The sequence below is a fragment of the Meleagris gallopavo genome, chromosome 4 (genome assembly GCF_905368555.1).
Source record: "Meleagris gallopavo chromosome 4, MGAL_WU_HG_1.1, whole genome shotgun sequence".
Taxonomy (NCBI): Eukaryota; Metazoa; Chordata; class Aves; order Galliformes; family Phasianidae; genus Meleagris; species Meleagris gallopavo.
In genome coordinates, this window is record NC_139407.1 from 45,651,424 (window position 1) to 45,670,690 (window position 19,267).

The 19,267-nt window shown below is 38.9% G+C and overlaps 1 protein-coding gene across 2 annotated transcripts in view; it reads left to right on the top strand.

Annotated features, from left to right (window-relative positions):
* The window catches only part of SCFD2 (sec1 family domain containing 2), a 175,215-nt gene that overhangs the window by 62,621 nt on the left and 93,327 nt on the right, over window positions 1–19,267 (top strand). For both annotated transcript variants that reach the window (XM_085223150.1, XM_085223149.1), the window contains exon 5: window positions 10,387–10,636. In XM_085223150.1, coding sequence (XP_085079276.1) covers window positions 10,387–10,636 — 250 coding nt within the window. The remainder of the gene's footprint in view (window positions 1–10,386; window positions 10,637–19,267) is intronic.

Below are 19,267 nucleotides of genomic sequence, written 5' to 3' on the forward strand. Positions count from 1 at the left end.
AAAATCTTCCATGTTTATATATTTTGGTTTGTGATTTATACCATATGTTCTTTGTCTATCTGCATACTGAGGTGTAAAATATTGTAAAGACGATAAAAAATTGTGAATTTAGCTGATGCTTTAATTCCTATCTACAAAATGTGATCCAGCTTATGAACTCATATGATCATCGAACACAGGTTAATGTTTTATGTCGCTGTCAAGTTTCATGACTCCTGATAAGTTTCAGTTCCTAACATTTTGGAAATTTGGTAATTTCCAACAGTCTCTGGCAGGTATGTTTATTTTGGTGATAGATTTTCACTATGTTTCTTGGTGTATTTATTAAGAAAATGGACCAAATAAAAGGGATGGAGAGGAAGAATGCTACTTTGCTGAGATCTACATCCATTTCCCTTGAAACTGACAACAAAAAGTTGGATTCCAGAGATACTGTGAAATGGTGCATGTTTTGGCCAAAATAGTACCTTTATTTGACATATTTAATGTAATAGTATAATCTCTAATCTGAAAGCCTTCAAGTATATGTTTGATCTTAATGTAGATGGAATTGTGATTAATGTGATGCTTTAGCACTAATTGACTAGGCACTGATGCAGCAGTATATGATAGATATCCTTCTTGTCTGTTAATATCAAACATTTAGGGATGGAAGCTGGTTGGATTTGTACAGGGGAAGAAAAAAAAAAAAGGTTGATGGTGAGTTAATGTGCTCACTCAAAAAAAAAAACAACCAACAGAAATCTGAAAACAGATCTTCAAATGAACCTAAGCAGTAACGTGGAGTCCAAAATCCTTTTCCATCCATTTGGAATAGATCTGTTCTCCCATATTACCTTTGTCCCAGGCAGTCTTATTTTCTCCCTTCTGCTACTGGTGCCTACTGCAGACAGGCCATCACCAGAAGTCTGAGGCTTCCCTGAAGTGTTCCTGGAATGTCTGCAGTTAGACCGAGTAGGAGTGAAAGACGATATAAAGAACAAAGGGCTGAGAGAGAATAAGTGCCTCAAAAGGCAAGGATGTGGCATAAGATGGGGTTATTTTGACTGTCAAGTGGTCTCCTTTTATAATTTACAGCTTTGACAGTCTTCACAGCATGTCCAGTATTTTACTATGTATTACCTGATCCTTTCTGCTTTTTCAAACTGATTTTTCTCTCACAGCCAACAATTCTTTTCACTGCTATTAAGTACTGTGCAAGGAGTTTATGGTTTATTCATCAAATGCATTTAATGCATGTGTTTTATTGTGTGAGACCAAGGAGTTTGTGCTTTCTACTTGTCTTCTGTTATTTGACCCTCCAAAGTCTTTCTGAAATATCCATGCCGTTAGAGGATCTCCACAAATTTAAGAATTGAAAAGTCATAGTTTCAATTTCTGTCAATTCTGTTGTGCCTTTCTTGACTAAAAAGCTCCCTCGTTCTCAGAAATTTTCTTCTGTCTGAAGAATCATACACAAACTGAAAAGTGTTATTTCTCCTTTTCATAAGCTAGCTCTCTTTCTGGAGAAACAACTCCTCAGTTGTACTGTAACTCTCCTCAGGATTATCTCTACTTTTCCACGGCTTCTTAGAAATGTGTACGCTGGAACTGGGCATAACATATCAAAATCAATCCCAACAATGCTACATGCTGAAATAAATGTGCTCCCTTACTTTTTTATGCTTCCCCTGGCTATATACGTAGTTTAATTTGTCCTTTTGCTATGGCTTTGTGCTCAGATGTCAATTTTGAATTGAAGATGTAGCTGAGCTACTTTGCTTTTTCTAACCATACTTCCTACATGACATAGAGAAAAGAGAGCAGGTTTATATGACAACCTCCAAGACTCAACCATTTTGAGTTTGGAACAGATGTGAGTTTCTGTATATTTACTAATACTTGACAGATGTGCTTTTTTCTTCCCTCTACAAATTTTCCCGTATCCCATCTGAGCCGCCATAAGAGTTTAGCAGCACGACAACCTTGGGCAGGGAGATCTGTATTTTAGTACATTGCATGAATATTTATTTATTTATTCATCTACCTACCTATTTATTTATTTATTTATTTAGGACTGGTTCTTATCAGCTTTGTTTACTGACCCTTATTTACTCTGCTGGGACATTGAGCAGTCAGTCCCCACCTGCCTTCTCAAGTCCACTCATGATTTTTCAGATCTGCTGGATCACTTTTTTTTTTTTTCCCGGTAGGTACAAGAGTTCTAAGTGGTGATCTGAGTTAGGGGTTCATGTTCTTTTCTCTGTCCAAAGTATCCCTCAAATCCTTTTCAATAACCATTTTCTAGAAATGAAGCCTCTTCTTTTGCAGATACGCTCTGCACTGCTGAACAACCAATTTGGTTACACTATATTTGCTTGATTCCCCATTTATTTGTTGTCAGGCCTTGTGTATTCTTATCCTTTATTTTGTACTGACTGAATATTTTCTCATTGTTCTCCTCCAAGGTGATGTGAGCTTCAACCTCTTAGAATGTTATGTTATCCTCCCGTCCTTTTCTCAGCACTGAACTCCTACTATCTTCTGACTTTTTCACAGTATTCCAAGGCTATTAAAAACAGGCAACATCAAAAATACACACATGCACCTGACATGCATAGCACCAAAATCTTTCTCTGATGAATATTTTGTCTTGAGTGGGCACATATTGCTTTTTCATTCTTCTGACACAGTGTTCGCTGTGCTGATTCATGATTCTATGTTTATACTGAGCCTGTCTGTAGAAGCCATCATAACTAAAAGCTTTTGACTGAGTAGGTTGGAAGCTTTCCATTTTAAACTTTTGATGAGTCTCTTATGTCAGACACGCAGTGATTTGAGTAAAATTGTCCTTATACTTGCAGAGCTTTGTCTAATAAAATTCAGACTTATTAAATATCATTTTTTTCAGCATCCTGTTGCTGCTGAGCCCCCATGAACCCATTAAAATATCTTAACACAGCTGTAGACTAATGGTTTCCAAAAAGAGGCAGGAAAACTGGACTTTGTGATGTAGTGATACGTCTCCAGACAAGATAACTCCTTGGGATGAGGTGATTTCTCTACTGTGGAAGATTAGATATCAGCACATTTACTTGAAGCTTTTGTGGTGGCGTTTGATTTTTCTTAAAATGTTCGTGTATGTCCAGCAATTCTGACTGAGAAAATCAGCTACTGAATCTGCCTGTTGTAATGCAAGAAACAAAAATAACTGATTATGTAAGGCTGTTGAAAATGGGAAATTTTTATCAAACAGCTGTGGTATTCAGTAAAGACACGAAGAAGGTGGAAAAGTGATAAGAGGAAATGATGGTGTTCAAAATACAATTTCTTTCTATGCCGTAATGAAATTAGGTTAAAGAAAAATAGTGGATTGCACTTTTTTGGTTATAGGCAGAATCCAATTGCTTAGGTCGTGATCATGAGCTAATGAGTTGTTAGCTGAAAGAATTGTCCATAGCCTTTTTTCATCCTGTTTGTTTTGTTTTTAAATCATATGGTTTGAAAAGCTTCTTTTAAATATTTGTGGTGTTATCACATGGTAGCTGCTAAGTGTCAGTGGTGTGCTTTTGTAATTATCCAGGACACGTGTTAAAAAAATCTCTGACGAGAAGACCTTGTAAACGTAGTGCTTTCTAAAAGCTTTATGCTGTAAGTTATTTTTTCTTGTCTTTGACTCATCACTGTTTTGTAGTAAATACTCCCATCATAGATAGATACTCAACAGGTATAAATTGGCCAAGAACTGTTGATATCTATAGTAGTAACTGATAAATACCAAGTAAGAGTCTGGCAGTATGACAGTGTATTGGAGAAGTCATCCAAAGAGCAGGTGATTATATAATTTTGTTTTCTATCAGTTGGCAGACTGAAACTAGTTCATGAAGGCTTTGAGCCAGCACTGTTGCATGAGGAAGCAATCCAGTCCTTAGGTTTCATGGATGGTGTAGCTGTTTCTGTGGCCAAGCAATAAACCAGATCTTTTTTAACACAGTTGCAAAAACACTTCAGCTGACAAAAACGGAACAGAATGCTGTGGGTAGAAGACAAGAATGAAAGAGAATTGGAAGAGCATGCAAATTGGATGAATCTGAATCTGTGTATTTTGCAGCATGTGCCAGGTTAAAAATAGGTTTTCAAAAGCTTACTGGTATTATTTTATTTGCTTTTTATTTGTTTACATTACAATTTAAGGCTCTATCTGCAAGAACTGCCTGGAAATTGTCTGTGCAGTTTTGAGAATACAGGTCCTGAAGCAATCCATAGGGTGGATGGTACGGGCAGGGAAGGGGACAGGAAATGGAATTGGCTCTGTAGAAACATTTCCTTAACTATTAGAGAAGTCTCTAAGAGAAGTGATAGAGGAGACAAGTTATTGATGCTTTTTTACTGTGCTTCAGAGACCTTCAGAGTCAAAGCAATATTTGCATGCTAAGATCATATTTACTGATGTATAGTGTCAAATCACCAATCACCTATCGGTCATTTTATGGAAGAGAAATAAATGAAATGATTCTTTATATGGGATTAGAGAATACAGATATCATCTCATCAATATAAGGAATTGTGTGCAATCAAACCAGAACATGATGTACTCAGACAGCACACAGTGGCGAGCAGCAGAACATCAGCTTCTGACTTAAGGCCAGTACTGAGTACAGCAGAGTACTGAAGGCAATGACTCTTCCTTAGCTTGGCAGCCTCTCTGCTTTTTGCTAAAATGATTACTGCTCCAGAGAGCTCTTCTCATTGAAGGATCTGAGCTGTTTTTGCATACCCACGTGGTCCCTTGGTAGTATTGGCACTTTTTGCAGCCAGAATAAACACTCCAGTTTGCCTTCATCTGGATGGTAGGGTGGCATGGGCTGCATGCCAGAATCCTGAAATACAGGAAGTCAAACTCAGATTAAACATTACAAGTCAGGTACAGCAACATTAGAAAGTTGCTTACCCCACAGATTATGAGCCCTCTTTTCCTAAGTTTTCAATACAAGCAGCTTTTATTGAATAGGTCAGACATATGCATGAGATCTGAGTGGACTTGTAGGGATGTGATGTTGAATGGCCTAAGCCTTCCCTCAGAAAACTGTTGTTGAGTGTCAGTTGTACACGTGGCAAAGCTGGAATATGGTGTCTGAAGGCTGACATTCAGGAGCATAGGGCAGTCAGTCAGCCAAGAGCTGAAGAATTTCCACTGATTCTTGTTCAGGATTTAACTACAGCTGGGCTTTGTTGTTTTTTTTCTTCTCCAATAAATCCCTTGCTGTTGTGAAGCCCTGTGGTTCACATTCCAAAAAATTCTGTTAACTCATGCAACCTCTAAAGGAATTAAAAATGTTTTGCTTCCTCAACTGATAGCCACTAGAATATTTACATAATGAAGTAGTCTCTGAAGATTTATCTCCTCCTTCCTCTTGGATTCTAAAAGAAAATAAATTCCACTTGCTTGAAGTTGATTTTTGCTTTATATTTTTAATGATGTGTTGGGGAAAGTGGGCTGGATGGGAGGGGATTAGGGTGCCTTGGTTCTCTTCTAGATTTTGTCAGGGACACGTGTTAATTCATATAAACTCTGACCCTATTCTTCTTTTCCTCCTCCTCTGTTTTCTGTTGTGTTAAAGATGTCTAATGATATGTACTGGTTTAGATTCTTAGGATTTACTTAGTACCTTTCATAGAAATGCAAAACTGAGTTTATTACACTTCCTCCTAATTCCTGTTGATCCTTTAAATCACATTTCAAATGTCAATTTTGAAGCACAATATCATGTTCACTATTTAAAACTGAAAAAAGATTTTTTTACTTCACTATTCTCCTGTCTGCCAAAACTTGAGCCTTTTGCAAAAATCAGCAGATTGACGTCAGTTCATTTACCCTTAGGGATAGTAAATTATTACATGACTTAAGTTAAAAAGTAAATAAGTAAGAAGGGTGGAGGACAGACATGGAAAACAACAGAAATCTATCACTGACTCTCCCTGGATTTTGAAGAGTGTATGATTATAGCATTAAAATGTCCAAACAATGCAACTGACCAGAAGGCATTAGAGCTTGGGCCTTAGTTGGCTCTGAATTAAGCAGCATTAATGTTTTTATACAGCTCTTAGAAAGCTCAGACTTGACCTGGTTTTATTATTTTTATTGGCTCCCTTGATGATAGACAAATGGGGCTAACCTGAGGCCAACATAACCAGCAGGAAATTTGGGTCATGGGTAGTTACATTTTTAAAAGTTGTGTTTTAGGGTTGTTCAATCAGGGTAATTGATTGATGGTTCCATGGTGCAGAGAGCTCCTAAATCATCAGAGGTGGCCAGATAATGACAGTCTGCTAGTGGGTTTTGTTTGAGGCACATTTCTCAGCTCCCTGTGGAGCTGTGCTCTGTGGCGAAGTTGTATGTCCCTTTTTTCATATGTGCTCCAATCCAACTGGCCTGTTCATACAAAACAGCCTCTAAACTTGGCAGTTGTATTTGAAGTTCTCTGCAGCACCATTTCCCAAGAGATAAGGGAAAAACATTCCAAAGAAGTTCATACCCCAGAAAGACCCTATGTATATTCTGAAGTTAATGGCTTATTATAGCTTTTTAATTTCTTTTTCTTTCATTTTTACTTTGAAGATAAAAGGTGGCAATTGTTGCTTTAAGTTGTTGAATTTTAGCCTTTACTTCAGTAAAGCATCCTGAAAGTTTAGACAGAAATCTTTTTTTATGATGTATGTTTGAAAGTTTCCCTGAGATGCTGAACATGTGCACTTGCAGGAGCTACCAGGTCCTGAAGCAGGAGCTGTTGATGTCAGGCTTGTGTGGCCACATACCTTCTCAGTGCTCCAAGCATTTGGATAATTTGTACGTTGAAGACAGCATATCCTTTACAAGAACTTACCTTTGGTATTGTGGTATGCTAGTAAATATTTAGAAATGGGGTAAAGTAGAAGGTTTATGTGTTGAAGAGAGAGAGAGGGAGCAGGTGATGTGCCAATTGGTGGTGTTCAGTGCTTCGTCTCACAGGGCTCGCTGCTACTTAAAGGTGAATAAAGATTATTGTAATTGAAGTTTGTCATCTATTCAAGAGTAACTCCAGATGTAGGTTAATCTTCAATTCTTGAATTTTTAGGAGTGGTTAGGCTTGTTTTTTGTTCTAAGTGGCTTCTTCCCAGCAGTTGCATAACTCTGAATTCCTTGAAGTTTTGTCTTCTCTTTTAGCATCTATATGATCTGAAATTCATCATGTAAGCATACAGCTGAGAATTCATGTATTCAAACATATCACTTTTCAAAAAGAGCGCAAGTAATACTGAATTAAAATATCTGAAATGTTGGGATGTTTCTTGCCTTGACTTTAGGGTGGCCCTGCTGCCAGCGTGTGACAGCTCAGCACCAGCAACAACAAAATGGTCATCCAAGCAAAGTAGAGCTATAACATGGCCATTGAGGCAGAGCACAGCTAGCATTTGCTGTGCGTGTGATGTAACTGCCCAGACACACGTGTGGGATCAAACCTTCCTAGATTTCTTAAATGTTCCATTTTCATTCCCAAATGCTTATGATTACAGGAGCTTTGCAATTTAGTGCTTCAAGTCCAAAGCTGCACTTATTTGTTAGGTTTAGCATGTGAGTTGTTAGAAATATTTTATTTAAGATGTTTATTTAAATACAAGATTAACAGGGGACACTGAAGTCCCTTGAAAGGTGGATCCGTGCCAAAACTTGCATCTGTGTCAGGAACTGGGTGGGTCTCAAAGCCCTTCAAAAGTGGTGCTTCCTATAACACCAGCTGCAAAAAACTTTTTTCAGAACCTAATTCTTGCTTTCTTGTGATTGAATGTGTAATGGATCAGCGTACAAAAATTAGCTTATGAGATGCCTGTTGGTCTTCTGCGATTCAAAGATTCTTTGTTCTAAAATAAAATACAACCAAAACCAGGAACCCCTGAAGAATGTCATAGAACACAATGGGGACAAAACTTCCCATTTGTGTGCTTAATGCCAGGTATGAAATCCCTGACCAGCTCAGAAGTAAAGTAATGCAGTTAACTGTGATTGCATGACTTTGTTATTGTATAAAGCTGTATCTCTTTCTGTTGTTTATTATTTGGTTATTTTTGGTTTTGCTTTTTGTGAATTTATTTAAATATTTTTAGCTGTGGTGCCTATTGTCACAACCAAACTGTCTGAAGTTACTGTAGTAACAACCAAAAAAAAAGTTTGCAGACTTGATTATGTGGGCTATAGGATATTCTGTGTTTCCCTTTAAGCTTGAATTGACCCACATATTTTCAGTGGAGCTGTTTGCTGACTGTAGGGTGAAGGGCAGAGTGTGGAGGGTACAGACCTCTGGGATGGATATGACCGCTCACTGCTGCCGTGTGGGGACCATGCTGCTCTCCTCCCACATCTCCCTTCCCAAGCAACAGCAGTGTGCTCCTCCTGCTCACCGTGCACTGACCCCTCTTCTTATCTGATCCCACTGACAAGCTTCAAGCCAGCTCACAGCAGAAAGTGAGTGCTTGGACATTTTATATGTGGTTGTTCGTGCGCAGCAAGGATGGAAGGTCGCTGGTAGTAAACACTGCATGGCTGTGAATGGCAGAGATCTGCACAGTGTGTGTAAACCCCAGCCCTGTCTTAAGTATTGTAGATGTCAGAGTTGTACTTCATGGGCTTTGTATCCGAAGCCTCCATTTTACAGCCACGGAAAAGCTCTACAAATCTTCCTCCTCCTACAGAGCTGAGAAGAGGCAAGAGAAAATTTCAATTCCTGAGGAAATGCCAACATACTCAAATTTCTCATCCTTTTCTCTGTGCCAGCCTTTGTCTCCCCACAATCACTTTATGACAGCTTCTTAGCCTCTTGCTCTCCCTTTCCATGTTTTACCTTTTTGGCTTCACAGCATGGAAGTACTGTGGGAATTAATCTGACCTACACTGCAAAGAGTGTTTTTTCAGTGGGAAGGACCCCTGCAACAGCAGCAGAAACTGTCAAGGGTGCTGTGAAGGAGGAACGAGCACACACAAGGGAGGTGATCACTGTCCTGCAGGAAGACTGTCCTCACTGCTGTCATAAGAAGCCACGCCGGTCACTCAAACCACAGGCTTCACAGGTGGTTTTGTCTGTTTCTGATTTTCTGGGTTTTTGGCCCAAAAGCACAGGGTCAAATTTGCAGATGTGCTGAGAGTTCCTGCTAGCCATTGAAGTCGATGAGAGCTGGGCTTTGAACTCCCTGTTCCAGTACAAAATCAGGGCCAAGGAGAAGGCCCAGGATTTGGAAGAAGTGTTCAACTTTGGGCTTTTGCCAATTTAATCAATTCTGAAAAGGCTGGCGTTCCAGTTCTCTTATCGGTACATGGAGGAGATCTAATCTTTAAAGCTTCTAAAGTGCTAAGATGCTGCGATTGTGAGGGAGAAGGAAAAAACTTGTAGGAAACTAATCAATTTTCTGCCTGAGCAGTGATAAGTCAGGGGACCATATGGTGACAAGTGAGAGTGCAAATATTGAACAATATTTCATTAAATAAACACTGTCTACTCTGTGTACTGCATGAGACAGGAGTCCACTGGGGAAAAAAGCTGTGGAATATGTCTAGGGACGTCCTGAAAATATATTAAGGACACAGATTATTGCTGCACAGGTGGGCCTAATCCTGAATAGCTGTTGATATTAGCTCTATGTCTAAGGAGCATTCCCTCTTGTCATTTAAATAACATTATTTTTGTGTAGACAGTAAAAATCATCTGCTAAAGCAATCCTTCTTGAAATAGCAGATAGTTTGAGTTCATGTTGCAGACTGAGCACTGAGGCCCAGTTCTGCCATCCTCTGCCTGCAAGGCACCACAACAATAGCAGCAGTACCATGAGCGAGCTGGATCCCTCATCTCTGTGTCTCTTCCTCTGAATGATACTGGTCCTTCTAGGCAAACAGTCTAATGGCAGCTATAATCAGTGCTATTTAGGGAATACATAGAAGAAATCTGGGCTCTTTCTGCTGACTATTCTTCTCATATTTTCCCAGAATCCACATCTCTTATATTAGGGATGTTGGAGGATGCATCCCTCACCAGTCCTTTCAATGTACATCTTTAGGTCTATCATTTGGGAACTTGTCCAGTTCCTTTTTGAACCTGTTGACTTGGTCTCCTCAACATCCTCTGTTGGTTCTGTAGTGCAGCACATGTTGAGCAATAGTTCTACAGTGAGCTTATTCACCACCTCTGTCATTTTGTAAGCTTCAGTAGTATCCCCCGTTCACTCTTCTTGCCAGACTGAGGAGTCCTAATGTTTTTAGATTCTCCCCTTCTACCCTAAATCACTGCAGAAATAACAACTCCTGCAAATGCAGATACTGGTATGTCAAGTGCTAACTGACATGTGAGGTCAATCTGACATAGTCTTCCTTCTGTTTTGCAGACTATTGGAGAGTCAGAAATGCCCAGCGTGTTGAACCAGTTACTGCCAATGATCAAGTCTTACAGTGAGAGAATGCAAGACGATTATACCTGTGAGGACTTCTTTGTCTTGTTGGTGTACATGTATTCTGTGGTTGGAGAAATCAAAAATGGAGAAGAGCTGGACAAAGCTGAGGAAGAAGTGAAGAAGTCTCTAGTCAAGGCAATTTGTGATGAACCAGAGCTGTCTCCTTTGTTGCAGAAAATAACAGGTAAGATTCTGCTTGTGTGGTGAGGATTTGGATAGTGTTGAACGTGGGAACAAGGAGGAGCGTGTAAAAGCAGTTTGACTTGCCTGTGGTGCAGAGAATATGTGAGTCAGCATGAAGATTTCCTGTAGATTTTTTCCATCTCTGATGTTCATATATGCCAAATACTGACAGGCAGTGCTTGAATAGTGCTGAGTCCAATGAAAGCTCTACAAGTTATTCTTTTTGTTAGAGACTGGCTAAGTTTGTATGTTTTTCTAAGGTAATCTTTTCCACAGTTTCTTTCATTGATCAGTGTAAAGTTGACCCTGGGAAGTCAAAATTAATTCTGGACACATATTCAGTGAACCACAGTTGTTTTGTGAATACTAGGAGCTGGTCTGTCTGGCACAAAAGAAGAAATGTGTCTAAAACCAACATTAAGCTTTTTGCTGAAACAACATGAACATTAGCCTTTAAAAATAGCACAGTAAGCCTTTTTTTAGGTGAGCACTCATAGAATAGAAAAGCTTTGACCTCTTGCTGCCAATGTCACATGTTAAAAAAAAAAATAAAAAAAATAATATTTAAAAAAAACATTTAAACAAATGACCTATGGTTTGAGCGTGGCATATCTGAGTAGCGGAAGAGATCTCTACTTCTTGCTGTCATTTTTCTCAGTGTTTACTAATAGTGAGCTGGTCATTGACCAGGTCACCTTTGAGATAGGAGCATGAAATGTAAATCAAAATGTTGTATGAAGCTTATAATTGAAAGCTTTTGCCAAGAATTTGTTCAAGTGAGGAATCTCAAGGGTGTTGGGATTATTTTGCTGTTGGTTATTCTGCTGATATTCCCAGAAGACAATTCTGCTTCAGAGTGCAGATGTGTTCTGACTGATCTGCTGTTGCTTTATGTGTAAAATACTGTAATTATTAGAAGATTCTTACTGAAGAACGGGCATTTCAGCCATATTTGCATTGTTTTAATGTTTTAATACTCCTCGCCACAATGCCTGCAGTCTATAGCTGTGTGTGCCTGACAGTATTTCATGCTTTCTGTTGACTTTCATTCTCCTGGTTTTCAGTATGGACTGCACACCTTATCCACTGCATGCTGTTTCAGTTGCAACTTCGGTGGTGTTTTTTACAGGATATGGTGCAGTCCTACCCCTCATTCTGAAAAGTTTCTCTTCATATTTTACCATTTTCCCTGTAATCCTCTGTGTTTTTAATCACTGTTTGTAAGTTTCTGTTTGTTGTACCCAAGAAAAGTGGACGAAGATTTGAAATTCAAAAACTTCTGTCAAGTACCAAAGTAAAGCCACATCTCTGTCTCTGGCTTCCCTTTTTGCTTTCCCTGGTAGTCTCAGTTTATCAGTTTATGTAGTTGCAAGCACAGATGAGGATAAAAATACACATTGTGCTTGTGTTATGTTGCATAATCTATAATAATTCTAGTTTTTTTATGAATATACTTTTGTGCTAGGTTTCCAGTGTATTTCCTGAGTAAAAATTTAAATATCTAGCTCTTGCACAGCTTCCAAGAAAAGAAACACATGAATGAATGTTTCAGTGCAAAAATTCTTTGTTTTATGGAATAAAATTAATTATCTGTTTTTACATAACTAATTGTTAGAAACACATTGTGTGAAGCAAAGCAGTTATCCTTATGCTAAGTATTTTTTTGTTACTTGGGGCATCTGATTATGAACTTCTGAGTTATCACACCTATGATTTGTATGGACTGCTTTGGAAAGTTTAAACATTTGAAAATAGATTAAAATATATTTATGTATTTTATATATATGTATATATTTTTTATAGTATTCATGGTGAGCTGACCCCAGCCAGCAATCATGCACCCACCCAACCTCTCACTCTTTCTCCTCTTCCCCTCATGCTATATGGCATGAGAAAACAGAAAGAACAAAACCAAGAAAACTTGCTGGTCAAGGTAAGGACAGTTCAATATGTGAAGGAAAGAAAGGAAAAGCAACAAGTGAAGCAAAGGTGATCACTCACTATTTCCCACAGGCAGACTGATGCCCACTCGGTTTCCAAACTATGGCCAAAACCCTGTCATTGTCTTCTTTCCCCGGTTTTTATTGCTTAACATGATATTATGCGGTACAAAATATCCTTTTGGCCAGCTCAGGCCACCGGAGACAGCTGCATTCCTTCTCAGCCTTTTGCCCACTCCAGCCTACTTGCTGGGGAGGAAGAGTGGGGAAAAAAGAGAAAGCCTTGACACTATGCAAACACTGTTCAACAACAGCCAAAACATTCATGTGTTATCGATACTATTTCAGCCACAAATCCAAAACATGGCACCATAGGGGCTGCTGAGAAGAAATTTAACTCCATTTCAGTCAGGTCCACTATGGAATCTCGATTTGTGGATGGTTTTAGACCAAGCATGTCATCGGTATGTTACAAACTTAACTTTCTACCACAGAACCAGATCCTTGCAGTCTTCCATTTCTATTTCTGTGTTTAGGAAAACCATGTCTGTGCTTTTTGTACAAGTGGGTGATGGTATTACTCCTTGCTTGCATACTTCCTTGTTTTAACAGCATTCTTTGTTTTTACATCTGATTTAGAGTGACAGTTCTTTTGACTTATGCATAAAAGAAAAAGAAAATAATTAAAACCTGTAGTTATGAACAAAAATAAGGATTGTCCTGATAGGGAGCTATGAAATGGAATTTCCAGGAATATGCCCTCAGTAGTTTTCAAGCCTTTTTTCATCCAATAGCTTGTTTTCTTAGTAGTAGTGGAATTTGCTGAATTTGTAAATTGCTGTATTTGCTGAACAGAGTAATTGAGAAGACTGACTGAGGGAACATGAGCAGTCTTAGACATGCTATGAACTACACACCCGAATGTTCCTGTTAGCAGCCACAAGTTGGGCCATTTTCATAAATTCAGTCCAGCTCTGCAAGTCAGCTGCAGTAGCAGATCTGGATTGTTTGTGTTCTGGACATACAGTGTTCTCCCAGCATTTTACTTCAAGTCAGAAACAAAAATAAACCGTTATTGCTCTTCAAATGGTCACTAAAGTGAGTGGGTGAATTGGACCAAAATCAGTTTCAGTAATGCTTGCAATCTCTCATCCATGAGTAGAACACAGCAAAATGTTCACTGTCTTTTATTTTGACAGTTCCATCAAGATAAATAAGGGAAGAGTATTAAATTGGACTTGTCAGACCAGAAAACTAAGCCAGGGTACTGAGTAGATACAAGATGTGTGCAGTTGGATTACTTGTCAGCTTCAGGTTCCCAAGTGAGCCTGCAGTTCCTCAACACTGGCTCTGTTCTCTGCAGCACAGCTGCTCTCACTGAGTAGCTCAAAGGAAAGCAAAGCTGCAGGTTTAAGTTTCAAGCACCACTAATGATGTATGATTGGACAGTTTTTGTTGTAGTGACAGATAGCAAAAATCATTTTTGCCTTTAGAAAGGTATACAAAAGTAGTACTATTTAGGCTGCAAAGTCAAGCACTTTGGAGTTGAGAAATGCCAGTAACTTCATTTCCCATGCAACCATAATTTGATTCCTGTGTGTTGTTCTCAGTTTCATGATTACACAGCGTATTTTCTATGAGCCTGAATGGACTGAATACCATGGAGAACCAGAAAAATACAGCTTCAGTTATTCTTCCACATACAGTGTAAATATTAATGAGTAAGTGACACTTTCCATGAGGTATTCAGCAAGTGTCTTCCACTGAGTCTCATTTTGCAGTCCATGAAGTTGGCACCCTCAGCTTTTTCTGGTTCATTTTGGAACATAAAGAACAAAAATATTATATGTGTTTTCAGGTACTAGTGATTACATTTCTTTGAACAGAGAGGACTTTGTCCTTCACTTCCCTGTATACCTTTTGCCTGATGTATCAGCTTTGTTTTGGACCTAACGCTGTACTAAAACTGCTTTCTGATACTTGGTCAATTTAAGCTGAAATTAAAAGCCACATCTCAGTAGTGGCTCTGCACTGCTGCCTTAGCCTTTTGCTTTCCTTCTTTTTGCAAAGCATAGAAGGTGTGCAATTTTGACATATGCGCATTTAAATTTTTTTTTGTTGATCTTTCAGATTCACTAGAAAAATAATAAAATGTTGTTTGGTTTTTTTAATTTATTAAGGTTTTGAGGTCAAGCCATCAGTCAAAATAGTAGTCGGGTATACTTGAGGTATCTTCTATTTCTGCTATACTTGCTAAGTACAAACATACTCAGCTTGCCTGAGCTTATGCCCTTAGGAAATGTTCAGCCATGTGACTGCATTGCAAAGCTGGAGCCACTGCCCCAAAAGATGTGGCTTGGCAGTGCACACAGGACTGTTTGTACTGTTTGTGTTAATGTAACTGGGTTAATATCTGCAGCAGTGGGAAAGAAAGGGATTCTGAGAGATGTCTGTCTGTATGAATAGCTGGATGCACCAGATTTCCCTAAGGCAGCCCAGGTTATTGCAGCACTCCTGAGAACACGCTAAGATGCTGCACTTGCGTAAGCTTATATTGTGAAAGATGCATAAGCACTTGCCATTTCCTGGCTTTCGAGTGTTAGGCTTATCAGCCTTACCCTTGCTGAACATATGTTTTCTAAAATATATGCACTGCAACTGCGTTTTGCAGTTATATAACACCTTAATTCTCTGAAGCGCTGAGAGTATCTTGTAACTGTTAATTAAAATCAAAATGCAACACATTAGTGACCCAACGAGACATAAGAAGATGGTAATTTTTGCATGCATAATAACATAAAAATATGTCGGTGTTGTTGTGTTTGACAGAGCTGTTAAATAATACGTCTTGTGGCAGACTATCTTACTGCCTTGGGTAATAACACTGAACGTAACAGTTCCAAGATTTCTCATGGGTGCAATTTACCGCAGACATATGTTCTTCATCCCTGTTTCCAGCAGAATGTTACAAATTGGAGGGGAAACAGAATAGACCAAAACATAATGGATAATGATGCTTTTCAACAGAATGTTGGTTCTAGGGGCGTTTTTGGGGGGGTTTTATTGGCAGTCATTTAAAAAAAAAAAAAAAGTAAATTGTAAAATATTAAAATATCCTATTTATTTTATCATCTAATCCATTTATGTGGTCTTGTAAATATCCATGTAGAGCTTCATACCCTCGAAACACATACAGAAGTCACACTAACAGAGCCGTGACACAATCAAAAATGCTTTTTTTCAGCTGGTCCAGTCCAGCTGGAGTATTCTGCTTCTGTATGTAGGCTACCTGAAGGTACCATTGCCTCATACTCCGAGCAAATCCAAAAATCAATACTGGTTTTGCAACAAGCATGTCCATTACTAGATAAGGAGAAAACATAAATGCTTGCTTTTGCTCAGCCACATCCTTGGCTTTGCTGCTGTTTTGAAACAACAATTTCCCATACCTGGTTCTCTGGTGGGCAGGTAGCTACAAAAGCATTTCCTTTGTTGAACTTATAATGTAGCTCTTCCAGTTGTGATTGAATCCCCCTCTCGAGGGACACGGCAAGCTTTTCTCTTTTTCACATCAGAGATGTGGCTCAATTATTTCTACTGATCCCTTGCAGTTCAGGAAAATATCCTGAAACTACACTACACTACAGTCAGAGGAGTATCTCTATGATTTGGATTTCTACCTGATTTCAAAATAATGGCTTTTATCAAGAGTATTTCTGTGACACGGATAAAAATGTCCACTAGTTCAACCTAGTCCTATCGCACCCTTGTATTATAGCTTATTTCTGAATAATCCATGGGTTTCACAGCAGAATCAGTAAAAGAGGTAGTGGTTATGGAAAAAAAAAAAAAAAATCCATCTTTTTTTGCCCTTAGTTGAGAATTTAATCCATGTTACTGGGAGCCCTTTTTTTTTCACATTCTTAAAATCTAAACACATTCTTAACAGCAATGTGCAGACAAATTAGAGGAGAATTAATCTAGTATTTCTATGTATGATAGGTATTTATTGAGAAATATAACTGGACCCTATTTATCCAAAGCAAAATAAAGCTGCAAACAAATTTTTGTTGTGACTTAAGGGAAAAAAAAATAAAGATCTAAATGAAAAACAGTCCTTTCTGAATTTTCAAGAGTGTAATGCAAGAAATTCAAAGTTACTCAACTCTTTATGTTGAAAATTTATGGGAGTCTTAAGCTGTGCTGTCTTCCAGGCCTTCTTGAGCTCTCATTTTGCCTGTTCGTACTTCAGGATCTCTGTATTTGTGCTGACTGTGCAGAATATAGGAGTAGGGTGCTGGTGCTGAGTCCTGCAGGGCAGCCCTGCAGCCTGTGTGGGGCACTGAGATGGTGCCAGGATGGCTCCTGCTTCCCTGTGTGGGGGGAGGCTGCCTGCAGCAGGGTCAGCAGATAGGGATCAGTTCCCCACCACAGCTAGGGGCTATAAACTAAACTGTTTATGTTAGAAGTTCATAGAGGGGGTTACAGAGGATGGGGTGGATACTTCGACAACATTGAATTGCTGAACATTTTGAATGGATCGACAAGCTACTCTTTGAAATACTTAATTGCTTCTTCTCATCCCTGACACTAAAGGGCCGTTTTCCTGCACAGCAGCTTTGCACTCCACTTAAATGGCAAAGAAACCTTTCTACAGGTTAGGCTGCTGCTGTATGGAGTGCAAGCTGTGTTCTTCAGGGTCTGCCTCTATCCCACCAGGGAAGGATGGCTATGTCCCAGACCAGGCACTCCTGGAGGAGCGTTTCCTTCTGGCGTTACTGAATGACCTCACATATGCTCTCCTGCTGTAGCTGTATAGTTTTATCCTGCCTGTGCTGAGATTGCAACTATAGTCAAATGAATCCCAAACCATTTGCTCCCCAGTTTGAAAATGAGAGTATGTTGCTCAGGATGTTTTTTTCCTGTTGCCCTGGCTGATTCTTTAGACAGCACAAACAGCCCTCCCTCTAGCTGGAAGGGGGTCTGTGTAACACTAAGCATGAAGACAGCCTCCTACTATCTGTGTTATTTTCTTGGTGCTTTTTGGCCATGATCCAGTGGAAAGTATTTGCGAAGCACAAGCCCTGGGGGACGACTAACGTTTGTCCTTCCAGGAGCACAAGAAAAACACGAGGAATGCTGCTGCCTGCCTGCGTGATCAGAGCTGCATGAGAACTCGTGCAGTCTAACCTGGAGATGTTTCCACTGCTTGGACATCTTGGTTCTTTGCTTCGTGATAACAGAGCAAAGGGGAAAAAAGATATATACATTATGTGGTACCTCATTTACACAAACATCAAAATGATTTTCTGCTGAAGACCCTTGAAATCTCCAAGACCTCTGTAACTTTTTGCTGTGACCTTTTTAAAGGCTTTTTTCCGTTTCTGCATAAAACCCAAGGGTGACAAGCCAGCTATACCAGCTATTACGGACTTTAGGCTTTGCCTGGGTGGATTCCTGGCTCATTTCTCAGCAGAGAGCTTGTAGGTCCCTAAATCTGATGCAATGCTCAGGGGTCTGCGCTGTCTCTGGAATTGTGAGAGGAGATGACACAGCCTTGGTGCTGGAGCATTCCTCACTGTGTAAGCAAGTGACACATAGGGTTTCTGGTAAGCTGTTCGGGAGAAAAACTGTTTTCCAGACAGAATCATAATTTATATATGTATATATATATATATGTATGTATTTTGCATGTCTTAAAAAATCAGGCATATCTTAAAAATCAGTATTAAAAATCTGCACTACGTAATTGTTAAGATATCAGACTGCTTTGTACAAATGCAGGGATATTTTGGTTGCATTTCACAGTGTACCAGAAGACCATCCCAAGGAAAGCTCAATGGCTGAGCTTTTTTCCTTTTTTTCCTTTTTTCCTTTTTCTTTTTTCCTCTTTTTCCCATTTTTTCTCTTTTTTTAAATTTTCTTTTACTTTTTTCTTCTTTTTTCTTCTTCTTCTTCTTCCTTGTTTTCTTTTTTCTTTTTTTTTTTTCTTTGTTTCTTTTCTTTTTTTTTTTTTTTTAAGCTTTCATATGTTGCCTGTTTATTTTGTCTTCAGCACCTGGCTCAGTTGGCTCCAAACTGGATAGTAATTTTCATTGAAGTGTTTATAACACGAAGTCTTTTTTTTCTTTTTTAACATGAGACATTTGCCTGCAGCTCTGCAGGCCTCTGACTTCCTGCCAACTTAGCAAGACAGCCAACTGAAACAGGAAACTGATATGGTGCAGTTTTCATTAATGATTTGTGGTATTTTTCAACATGTAAATCCAATAGTATTTGAAGGATGCTCCTAACATTGAATGTCTCTTTGCTTTAAGCATAAAATGAAAACAGAAACTGCTTTAGAATTAGGAAACTTTCTAAAAGGTGCTCTTCTTTGTACATGGCAAAGTGAAATGCTTTATTTCATCTTTCCATGCAAGTCACTTCCTTGCAAAGCATTCAAGTTTTGGCATATTGTAAAATTATGTGTAAATTCCTGCTGTTTTGCAGAGCACACCCAGCCTGGCAAACAAGAAATGGTGAAGTATTAAATAACCATCAGATTACATTTTAAAAAGAAAGAAATAAAGAAAAGGCTTGTTTGTGGTCACCACCCATATGACACAAAGTGAACAGACACAAATGTTTTGCTGGAGACACAAATGTTAAATTGCTTACTGTAGATTGTAAAATTTTACTTTGTTACCTCT